Here is a 12731-nt window from a genome sequence, read left to right as displayed (position 1 = left end):
AGAGTGCCCCTCATTAATTAAAATATGGCCCTTCTATTTTCCCTTTCCTTTTAATTTCTACTCCCCAAGGGCAATGCCATCCAACCTTAATTTCATGAACCCAATTACCCTGGGGAATTTTCCACAGCCCTTTATTCTCCTATCTTTCACTGGCCACTGTTTTGAACTTTGTTCTAAAAGTAGAGCTTCCACAGGGTTCTCAAGAACTCAGCAGTCAAACTCAAGTCATTCCATTCTGCCATCCACTATCTGCTCAAACAAAAAGCATATGGGGAAATCGTGGAACTCTCTGCATACTCTGAACACGGTATCTTGAAATATCCCAAACTGTCACTATTTTCCATTAATGCTTGAGATGGGAATAAGGAACATTCACAATATTTTGAATATTCAGTCCTCAGAACCTGTAAATTGCTCATCCAAACCAGGTAGAATGGATGCAGCACTAGATATTTTCCTCCTTTCTTTATTTTTAATTTTTTAATTTTAATTCCAGTATAGTTAACAATATTCTAGTTATAACTAGTATTCTATTAGTTTCAGGTGTACAATAGAGCATTCAACAATGGTCTATAGTACTCAGGGCTCATCATAAGTGTGCCCTTAATCCCCTTCACCTATTTCACCTCCCCCCCCACCTTCCCTTCAGATTATTCTCTGTAGTAGAGAGTCTGTTTCTTAGTTTGTCTCCCTCTCCTTTTTTCCTCCCTTTGCTCATTTGTTTTGTTTCTTCAGTTCCACAAATGAGTGAAATCACATGGTCTTTGTCTTTCTCTGACTTATTTTGCTTAGCATGATGATCTCTATCTCTATCATGATGTCACAGGTATTCCCCTAATTGCTATTATCGCACTAAAAGAAACGGGGCACTGAGGGCGGAGAGAAGCATAAAATTGACAAGGTCCCTGAGTTTACCAGGTTGTCTTCAATAATCATGTATTATTTTTATAAAGACAAAGAAACAGGGGTGCCTGGGTGGCTCAGTTGGTTAAGCACCTGACTTGGGCTCAGATCCTGATCTCACAGTTCATGGGTTTGAGCCCTGCATCAGGCTCTGTGCTGACAGCTCAGAGCCTGGAGCCTGCTTTGGATTCAGTGTCCCCCTCTCTCTCTGCCTTTCCCTCACTCGTACTCACGCACTCTCTCTCTCCTCCCTCTCAAAAATAAACATTAAAATAAAGACAAAGAAACAAACATTGATTAAAAATAAGTGCTCACTTGACAGATATTATTATATTATTAAATCCTCTAGACAATTTATATCTCTAATTTTCCACAAACAGACCTCAAAGTAGTGTTGCTTTAAAATGAAAAATAGAATTAAAAATTGTACCTGTGAGGGTCTTTTGAGCTAGGTATGATTTTGTTACATTCTCTCTTGTTGAACACTCCTTCAATCCAGGATTTCTGGGACTGAAGAGAAAATGTCGTTATTTTTTTTAATTGTAATTAAGTGAGAAAGCAGTGTAACCACAGTAGTTCAGGTAGGCAAGATGTATTTAAATATCATGCAGACAGATCAAAATGTCAAGACCAACCCCAAACAGGCTAGGCATTTGCTGGCTTCTATCACAGATAATACAGACAAAAATAAATCAAATGTGGACACACAAATAATCCCAGAGTCAATAGATCCATAATCTCATTTTCAGCAAAATGTCCATAAATGCACAAAACTCAGGGAAGGAAGTCATGTTGCAACTGAAGCATTCTTTTAATTCTGTTAAAAGTCACTTTTAAATCTTGTACCATAGTTCTCTAGAGTGAATTGCAAGCCCTCAAACTTGAAAATTCTCACTCATAAAGTCCCACTTTGGCTAAGATTTTGCAGGAAGCTGGAATCTCAGCAAGATTCTGTGAAAGGACTTCAATCTCAAACAATCTCAAATGGAACCGGAGGATATGGAAGGTGGAATCTCATGCAGAAGAACAGAGCTTAAAAACCAAGACACTGATTTCCAGTAAATGCCTCAATTAGAGAAGACTGAGACTTATCAATGACCAATGAACATCTGCCAAGAATCTCTCTTCATCCTGAAGCCAATGAAACGTACAGCTTGGACTCTGGCTGGACTTCCTGCTCTTTGCACTCCTTACCCATAAACACAGACTACCCCAAGCCTTCAATGGATTCATGTGTAGCTTGCTACAGTGTGTGTGTTTCCTGAACTGCAATTCTCTTGCTCTTCCTGAATAAACTCAATTTCTGGTCATTAGGGCTTGCCTCGGTTTACCTCTCTATTTGGTAGATAATTTGATTCACATTCTATCAGCATGGCTTACTCCTGACTGGGCCACTACATGTTGTACAACCTACAACCATCCCTAAATCCTGATGGGACGTTGGTACTCATTTGTCCTCCTAATAAAATCTCTCCCATCTACAAAACTCAAGTCAGAGCCATGCTCTTCCATAAGCCGAATTCTAAGTCCAGAAGCAGAGGACACTGGGGCCACAAGAGACCCCAGCCAATTGATGAGCTTGACCTTCTCCTAATATGAAAATATTTTAGCTCTGTACAACAATATAGTACATTACATAAAAACATAAACACGTGCATTACCGTAATGACAAAAGGGCAGCAGATGGGAATCTGCAAGGGGACTTTTCAAACCCCATGTTAGTGCCGCCTCCACCTCACTCTGACATCTGTTCTCAACCTACTGTTGCAGGAAATGCACAGCACCAGACAATAGGTGACAAACCCAGCTGTGCAACCTCATTCTCTGGGTCCTCAGGTCCTAGACGTTCAGGATAGTCCACCCTAAAAACATGCTGCTTTGGTGTATAGGTCATTTTGAGCTGTAGGCTCTTGGAAAACAGCAAGTGCAGTGAGGCTTGCTCTGAACTCTCCTTATCTGCCTAAAGATGGATCTTCCAAAAGGAACTCAATTGTCATAAATCCCTGGGAGTTAAATCAACTAGGAAGGACTGGCTTTTATCGCAAGAGAAGGGGATAGAAGTCAACATCACACCAGACAAACCTTGTCACCGACTATCATATCTTCCATCTATTCTTCTAAGGGCCCATTTGTCTTTTTTATAAATCATTTACTCTCTCCTCAACTGCTTACATCCCCCAACCCTACCCCTATTGCGACTGTATATAAATTCCCAAATGTCACCCCTTTTTGGGCATTTACTTTGTTTTCCTGTTATGTCCCAATGCATACAATATTAAAAATTAATAAATGCGTCTATCTTTTCTTCTGTCAGTTTATTACAGAGCCAGCCATCAAACCTAAGAGAGCAGAGGAAACGCTTCTCTTCCCCCACAGTTACAAAGAGGCATTTATGGACTCCCCTGTTTACTTCAATATTAAACTCATGGCTTTGTTCAAAATGCACCAACCCTAAACATAACTGCTGACTACTGAATGGCACTGTATATAACCAGAATCCATATCTCGTTAAGCAAAAAGGAGGGGAGGCGGGCATTGACTGATTGGTTCTTGTGTATTTTAAACATATCTATAAACAAAGAAAACTTCCCAGACCAAGTCCAGGTCATCTTAAAATCATTCTATCCCCTTTTAATTTTATTTTTAGAGAAAGTAGGAGAGCAGGGGAGAGGGACAGAAGGAGAGAGAAAATCTTAAGCAGGATGTGCCCTTAGTGCAGAGCCTGACACAGCACTCGAGCCCACAACCCGGGGTTCAAGACCTGAGCCAAAATCAAGAGTCAGATGCTCAACCAACTGAGCCACTCAGGTGCAGGTGCCCCCAAAATCATTCTACCTTCTCACCCTTTTGTATAGTCAGCAGCTTTTTAAAAGACATCCTCTAAATTGGTAAAGCACTAAAAACATACAAACTTGGAAAAATTCAGAGTCACAGAACTTGGAGTGAACTAAACGAAGTAATCTCAAAATCTATTTATTATAACAAGAAATGACACAATCTTTTGGAATGGGTAAGCCCTGTCCCCACTACAAAAACTATTTCACTTGTCCATTCTGCAAGCATTTATTAAGTACCTAACTTTTGCAAAACACTGAGCAAAGTGCTACAGGGAAGTCAGTGTGTTCTCAAAGAGCTCTTCATTGCAAATTCATTCAACCAATATATTGGATAGGCCTCCATGTCATGTGTGAATTCTGACAGGTAAGACAAGGTTTGTGCTCTGATGTAACTGGAATAAAAAGGAGGAAACAGAGAATAAATTGATATTGTTAAACTGCAATGTGCACCAATTAACTATTAAAAAGAGCTCCAGGCTATTAAGCAGGCTATGTTGGCATTCATTTCTTTTCAAAGACTAGATTAGCTATCTGACTGATAGGACTATCTGAGCAAATGAATTTCTTCATGCCTGTTTGCTCATATATTGAAAACAGAGATAATAATACTAATACCTGATAGCACTGTTGAAAGGAATAACTTAAAGGTTTAGAATTTTTCCTGGGACTTATTAAGGCTTAGCTATTATTATTGGTATATCAAAAAAAAAAATTAGCTTTTTGTTGGTGGCCAGGGAACTTAACTTTGATGTATTTTTTTTTCTTCCATAGGAAAATACTTCCTGACCTCCCAATCTTTCTCCTGGGACATCTCAGGCTAAAAAGAAACAGCTTCTCCAGGTCCACCTTCCCCACTAGACTCCTGCTCTCATGGGCCCCATCGCCAATCATTTCTGTTGCCCCAGGGCCCAACCCAGTGATTACTGGAACGAACAACACGGCGAAAACATGTAAACCAGAACTTCAGGAATCCATGAGCATAATTTTCCCTTCAAAGGTGTAAACAGGAAACCTGTGCCGTAACAAGAACGTGGAAACTTTGTTCCTGCAACTCTCGCGTCTTATCTCAAAACCACAGGAAAAATAATAAATCAGGCCGAATTTGCAAGAGTTTCAAGCAATTCCCAGTTCCGGACTTTACTGTATCTCATAATGGTAGCCTTTTCAATACACTCTGCAGCACATACGGAAGAGACTTCCACGATCAGGCCAACAGAGTGATTAGAAACCAAATGTTTGTTGGTTCTAATTCAATAGCCCGGATCTATTGAGGACAGATGCCCAACGCGGTGGCTTCTGCCACTTGGAAGAACAAACTGTCGTGGGCAGTAGTTGGCAGTGGGATCATGCCATTTCTGTAGCATGGCAGCCTACAGAGCTGGGTGTTTTTTTGAGATAGATAGAGAGATAGATACTGAGGTGGGGTGTGTGGTGACTGGCATTATTATTTGGAGGCGGGATAGGCAGAGGACGAAAAAAGGAAAGAGTATTGGTCTCAGGTCCTGTGTTTGCCTCACCCTAAAACATAATCAGATTGTACATACAATCCCAGGCCTGGGGCGAGGGCGGCCAATGGCAAACAAATGTCTAAAAACAAATCTTCCAACAGAAGCTATACAAATTAACTAAGAGGCTTATTAATCAACAAGCTATATGAATTCATCCCTGTCCTCACTGAAATTATTTCTACACTGGGGCCTTTCAGGGCTTCCGGAGAATAAATAGATCCTCTCTCAGGGGAATCTCTGAGAAGGCATCATTTGAAAGATTTTATTTTTTAAGTAATCTCTGCATCCAACATGGGGCTTGAACTCACAACTTTGAGATCGAAAGTTGTACGCTCCACCAACCGAGCCAGCCAGGCATCCCTTGGAAGGCATATTTTAGACACATTCCGTAATTTAAAAAAAAAAAATCTGCAAATGTGCATTCATTGCTCTTTAAAATCCAGAGGGCTGTGTGATTGGGAGTGAAGGGGCACACAGATGACAGGTTATTTCTTTTTAAAAACTCTATTGTACTTTTTAAAAATCTAATGTCCAACAAATGCTTTCCCAGGTGAAACTATATGTTCCCATTTTTATGCCCCCACACTATCTTTTTTATTTTTTTTTTTAATTCAAGTTAGTTAACATACCTGTAGCATTGGTTTTAGGAGTAGAATTTAGTGATTCATCACTTACATATAGCACCCAGTGCCCTCTTTAATGTCCATCACCCATTCAGCCCATCCCCCACCCATCTTCCCTCCAGCAACCCTCTGTTTGTTCTCTGTATTGAAGAGTCTCTTACGGTTTGCCTCCCTCTCTGTTTTTATCTTATTTTTCCTTCCCTTCCCCCATGTTCATCTGTTTTGTTTCTTAAATTCTACACACGAGTGAGATCATATGATATTTGTCTTTCTCTGGCTTATTTCCCTTAGCATAAAACACTCTAGTTCCATCCATGTTGTTGCAAATGGAAAGATTTCGTTCTTTTTGATTGCAGAGTAGTATTGCATTGTGTATATATATATATATATATATACACACATCTTCTTTATCCATTCATCAGTCAATTTTTGACCACACTATCTTATACATATCATGGCGTGAACAATGCTGAATTGCTCTTACTCAGTAGTTTTTTTCTTTTAATATTATCATAATCTACATTAATATAGAGTGTTAGCTTACTTATCTTGGAATCTACAATATGCAGGCAGGCACCAGAATGGACCAGAGAAATAATATTTTCAGACTCCAGATGGATACTTGATATTTCCTCTACATAGCCCTCCTTTAGAGCAAGGACCTCTTCAAACTGAGGGACAGGCCAATGGGCTTCCATAGGGCATAATGTGTTGGCCCAGAGAAATTGCTTCAGCGCAAAACAAGCCCATTCACTTGGAAGAGTCAGCTCAGGGTCTTCTATGGAGTTCAGTCCATGTTCTACAGGGATACTTCATAGGACTCACTTGACTTAAGATTAACGATCTCAGACAAAGGGTGTGCAAACCTAAAATAACCAAGACCCAAGCATCTAGTTTGCCTACACTGCCACAAGTTGATCTCACTGGTTTCCAAGTAAAGAATCTTTCCAGCAGGCAGCATTTAGGCATACTTCACAAAAAATAATCTTACGTGTTTTCTTCTTTTGGGATATGAGAAAGTGGGTGCTATTTTTGCTGGTAATGATTTTGGGGGGGTGGGTAATAACATCATTAAAAATGGAATGTCAATGGAATAACTCCCAATTCCCTAAAATGCCAGTTCTCCTGTTTAGGTGAGAAATTTTGCTAACATTTTCATTTACTGCCTTGTTGAGCAAAGGCATTTAGAACTTCAGAATGAATGTCTACATTATATAAACTCTTAAGTACATGAGTACAACATTTCTGAATTCTCCACAGAGGCTAATGCAGAATTGGAAGAACTCAACAGTCACTGGCCAAGTAGAGAGCATCATAAACCAAACTAAAGTGATGTCTTACCCCAACCCTCCCCAAATTGGTGAAAGTCTTCCCTATGTCTTAAAACACAATTTCAAACAGCATTGAGGAGACATCCTTTTCTCTGCTGTCACACAGGCTTCAGCTTTATCCAGTCCCCTAGGGAATAAAACATGGTATAAAAAATTTGTAATCTCAGACCATATTAAATAATTTTGATAAGAAAAGGGGAAAAGACTCTGGAAAACAGTGTGGAGGTTCCTCAGGAAGCTAACAATAGAACTCCCCTAGGACCCAGCAATAGCACTGCTAGGAATTTACCCAAGGGATACAGAAATGCTGAGGCATAGGAGCACACGTACCCCAATGTTCATAGCAGCACTCTCCACAATAGCTAAAACATGGAAAGAGCCTAAGTGTCCATCAACAGATGAATGGATCAAGAAGATGTGGTTTATCTATACCATGGAATACTACATGGCAATGAGAAACAATGAAATCTGGCCATGTGTAGCAACATGGATGGACCTTGAGGGTGTTATGCTGAGCGAAATAAGTCAGGCAGAGAAGGACAAATATCATATGTTTGCACGTATAGGAGGATTAGGAGGAACTTGACGGAGGAACAAGGGGGAGAAGAAGGGCGGAAATGGTGGGGGAAAGGGAGAGAAGCAAACCATGAGAGACTCTTGAATGCTGACAAAAACTGAGGACTGATGGATGTGGGGGGAGGGGGGGATGGGCATGGAGGAGGACACTTGTGGGGATGAGCACTGAGTGTTATGTGGAAACTAATTTGATAATAAACTATTTGTAAAAAAAAAAAAAAAAAAAAGAAAAGGGGAAAAGAAATGGGAAGTTCCTCTATGAGTATTCTTCACAACTGTCCCTGGATAGTAAACTACAAAATTTAACTGAATGCTGGGCCTATTTGTTACATAACTACTCTAATCTGTTAAGATTTTCAAATTAAATAAAATCAGTCTTGGGGCGCCTGGGTGGCACGATCGGTTAAGTGTCCTACTTCAGCTCAAGTCATGATCTCACAGTTCGTGAGTTCGAGCCCCATGGCGGACTCTGTGCTGACAGCTCAGACCCTGGAGCCTGCTTCAGATTCTGTGTCTCCCTCTCTTTCTCTGCCCCTCCCCTGTTTGTGCTCTGTCTCTCTCTCTCTCTCAAAAAGTAAATAAGCATTAAAAAATTTTTAAATAATAGATAAATAACATCAGTGTTCTCCAATTTCTAAGTAGAAAATATCCATGAATTTGTTATCTGTATACACAAATGGTCTTTATTTGTGTTCCAAATATCCTGTTAAATTATCCAAAACTTTATTAGAACTACATTTGAGTGAAATACACAGTCTAAAAATCCTTTCCTTGGGGTGAAACTATACTTTTTTACCACAAGTATCATTATTAGTAAAGCTATCCTCTTAAATAATTGACTTTTAAGAAACCCACCATCCTCTCGGACAATAATGCTTTTATTTGGAATTACAGGTTAAAGGCAATTTTATTTAGGTCATCCATAGAAAGGTTATATATGTGCAATACAGCAGGAAGTACATTGCAACAGGATTTTACTTCTTGAAAATCGGGAGAGACACATACCACACATTTAACTTGGAAAAAATTAAAATCTTCACTGAAAGAATAAGAGAGAGAGAAGAAGAAGAAAGATGAGAAGAAAAAAAACTTAAGTTTGAGCAATTTCAATGCCATTCAACGTCCGTCCAGGAGTACACAAAGTTCAAGAGGAGCAGTTCTCAAACCTTTGGGGCTAAGGACTGCTTCATAGTCATAGAAATTAACAAGGACCTCCAAAAGGCTTTCATTTATATGAATATATCTACCAATATACATGAATTTAGGAAATTAGAACTGGGATTTTTAAAGACATTTATTTCGCTCATTTTATTTTATTTTTTTAAGGTTTATTTAGTTTTGAGAGAGAGAGAGAGACAGAGTGTGAGCAGGCGAGGGGTAGAGAGAGAGAGATACACAGCTGTCAGCACAGAGCCTCACTCAGGGCTTTAACTCACAAACTGCAGGATTATGACCTGAGCTGAAGTTGGTCGCTTAAGTGACTAAGCCACCCAGGCGCCCCTAGTTCATTTTAAATCACAGTAATAAACCCATCATATGTTAACACAAAGACTCTTTATGAAAAAGAGTTTAAGATTCATAAAGATTTTAGGGGCACCTGGGTGGCTTAGTCGGTTAAGCGTCCGACTTTCGCTTAGGTCATGATCTCGCGGTTCGTGGGTTCGAGCACCACGTCGGGCTCTGTGCTGACAGCTAGCTCAGAGCCTGGAGCCTGTTTCAGAGTCTGTGACTCCCTCTCTCTCTGACCCTCCCCTGCTCACGTTGTCTCTCTCTCTCTGTCTCTCCTAGAAATAAAACATTTAAAACAAAATTTTAAAAAGATTCATAAAGATTTTAAAGAGAAAAGAGTTGTCTTATATTTTTAAAAATCTCTTTAGGGGCGCCTGGGTGGCTCAGTCAGTTAAGCATCCAACTTAGGCTCTGGTCATGATCTCAATGTTCGTGGGTTCAAGCCCCGCATCGGGCTCTGTGCTGACAGCTAGCTCAGAGCCTGGAGCCTGTTTTGGATTCTGTATCTCCCCCTCTCTCTCTGACCCTCTCCTGTTCATGCTGTCTCTCTCTCAAAAATAAAACATTAAAAAAAATTTTTTTTAACCTCTCTATAATGTCTGACAAGACAGCTAGATTCTCACATCTACTTCTATAGTTAGCCTGTTACAACAGGCGGTTTGGGTTGAAGTATTCAGAGAAAAGTGGCCTCATACTGATATGTAATTGTAAAAAGTAGTATTTTAATTGCCTTCTTAAATTTTTTTAAATGTTTATTTTTGTGAGAAACAGAGACAGAGCATGAGTGGGGGAGGGGAAGGGAGAGAGGGAGACATAGAATCAGAAGCAGGCTCCAGGCTCCCAGCTGTCAGCACAGAGACCAACACAAAGCTTCAACCCTCGAACCTCGAGATCATGACCTGAGCCAAAGTCAGACTTAACCAGCTAAGCCACTCACGTGCCTAAATTGCCTTTTTAGATAGTGTAAACTCATCATGTAACTTTAGGAAAACTCCTCTGCACACTCATAAGAGAATGAGCAAAAGAGGCAAATGTCTTAGTACCATTATGAAAGTAATTTTGATTCTGAGGATCCTTTGAAAGGGTCTCAAAGGCCCCCAGGATACCCAAGGGATACAGGGGTGCTGATACATAGGGGCACATGTACGCCAATGTTCATAGCAGCACTCTCAACAATAGCCAAAGCATGCAAAGAGCCTAAGTGTCCATCAACGGATGAATGGATCAAGAAGATGTGGTTCATCTATACCATGGAATACTACATGGCAATGAGAAACAATGAAATCTGGCCATGTGTAGCAACATGGATGGACCTTGAGGGTGTTATGCTGAGCAAAATAAGTCAGGCAGAGAAGGACAAATATCATATGTTTGCACGTATAGGTGGATTAGGAAGAACTTAATGGAGGACCTTGAGGTAGAAGGGGAAAAATAGTTGGGGAGAGGGAGGGAGGCAAACCACGAGAGACTCTTGAATGCTGAAAACAAACTGAGGGCTGATATGGGAGTTGGCGGGGAGGGGAAGGGGGGTGATGGGCATGGAGGAGGCCACTTGTTGGGATGAGCACTGGGTGTTATATGGAAACCAACTTGACAATAAACTATTTAAGAAAAAAAAAAAAACAAGGAACAACAAAGACCCCCAAGAGTCCATGAACCACACATGGAAAACCATCGCCCCCAAAGTGATCACATGTAGGCACCAAGGTGAATGTGAGCAGGAGACAGGATCTACGGTTTCCTTATTGATCTCAGGTCCCACACACGAGTCTTAGTTTGTGCATCTTATTCCAACTGCATTGTGGAATTCCAACACTCCCTATTTAATCTGCTGCTCAGTGGAAAAACAGTTTCAACACTGAGAAAAAGCAATTAGAGATCAACTCATCACGTAGGATACTTTATGAACAATATAGGGACTTTTGGAAGATAACTCTGACTGTATTCATTTCTAACCTTGTGGCTGACTTTAGTGCCTACCAAATTCTCCATCCCAAAGATGTCACTGAAGCATGATAAATGGGAACCATCAGAATCCAGAGGTAGTCTATATCCCACCAGTTTATCCATTCTTCCTTTGAAATATCAATACTTGTAAGAATAATAAATAGCTTCATTCATTCAAAAATACTTTGGTTCATAAATTAAAAAGGGGGGGGGAAGGGGGTTGCCTGGGTGGCTCAGTTGGCTAAGCACATGATTCTTGATTTTGGCTCAGGCCATGATCTCACGTTCGTGGGATTGAGCCCTGAGTCAGGCTCTGCGCTGACAGCACAGAGCCTGCTTGGGATTGACTCTCTCCCTCTCTCTCTGCCCCTCCCCAGATTGTTCTCTCTAAATAAATAAATAAGTAAGCAAACAAACTTAAAAATATATACTTTGGTTGCCATATATTTTTCTTATAAAAATAAATAAAACTGTGTTCCCAAAGACCAATACCAAATGGGGAAAAAGCTCTATGTTTATAAATAGATACCAAGGATGGCAGAAGAGCAGACTATGGGACTCCTTGGAAGGAGAAACCCTCTGCCTGCAGATATTTGGGAAGCCTTTAAGGAGGACATGAGACTTAGGAAAGTCCCTGAAAGATGACAAAGGTTTTGAAAAGCGGTGACAGAATTCCATGGTGGTTAGAAATGCAGAGAATTCAGAGAACACTTACGGTAAAAGCCATGCGGTCACTGGGGAGCAGAGAACAGAAGATGACAGAGCCAAGTACCTCTGGAAATAACTAAGCATAAGGTACAGAGAGTTCAGGGAATTAGAAACAAAGTTACTAATGAGGATAGTGACATGATACCTGAAGTAGAGAATGGAGAAAGTTTCTCTCTTCAATAAAAAAATTGGCATTATTATAAAAGTGGGACCATTCAGGGGCGCCTAGGTGGCTTAGTCGGTTAAGCGTCCGACTTTCGCTTAGGTCATGATCTCGCGGTTCGTGGGTTCGAGCCCCGCATCGGGCTCTGTGCTGACTGCCAGCTCAGAGCCTGGAGCCTGTTTCAGTCTGTGACTCCCTCTCTCTCTGATCCTCCCCTGCTCACGCGCTCTCTCTCTCTCTCCTAGAAATAAATAAAACATTTAAAACAAAAGTGGGACCATTCAAAGAAAAGCTAAGGTGTGTTTAATTCTGACAAGAAAGTAAGGAGAATGATGGTTTTGTCCATGATCAATGAACAGATTGAGAGATGTAGGAAACAGGGTGCAAAACAGGAGGCAGCTAGTGTAATATACCCTTGGGGAAAACAATACTAGGAACAAAAGCCACTGAATGAAGAACATAAAGCAAAAGCCATCATTAGTGTAGCCATGCTAAGTGCTTTATGTGCTTTAGCTATAATAATAGTCACAACTGTGTGATGGATACAGTTATTCCTACCTCTAAATGGAGGAAGAGCCGGTTCTACCAAATACCAGAGCCAGAGCTCTTTTGCAATATGTTTAAGA

The 12731-nt window shown here is 40.5% G+C and overlaps 1 protein-coding gene across 2 annotated transcripts in view; it reads right to left on the bottom strand.

Annotated features, from left to right (window-relative positions):
• Positions 1-12731, bottom strand: part of TRPM6 (transient receptor potential cation channel subfamily M member 6) — a 154123-nt gene that overhangs the window by 124548 nt on the left and 16844 nt on the right. For both annotated transcript variants that reach the window (XM_077759376.1, XM_077759377.1), the window contains exon 2: positions 1334-1413. In XM_077759376.1, coding sequence (XP_077615502.1) covers positions 1334-1413 — 80 coding nt within the window. The remainder of the gene's footprint in view (positions 1-1333; positions 1414-12731) is intronic.

The sequence above is a fragment of the Crocuta crocuta genome, unplaced genomic scaffold (assembly GCF_008692635.1).
Source record: "Crocuta crocuta isolate KB4526 unplaced genomic scaffold, BGI_CrCroc_1.0 scaffold41, whole genome shotgun sequence".
In the NCBI taxonomy this organism is placed as follows: domain Eukaryota; kingdom Metazoa; phylum Chordata; class Mammalia; order Carnivora; family Hyaenidae; genus Crocuta; species Crocuta crocuta.
This window is presented reverse-complemented; position numbering and strand designations above follow the sequence as displayed.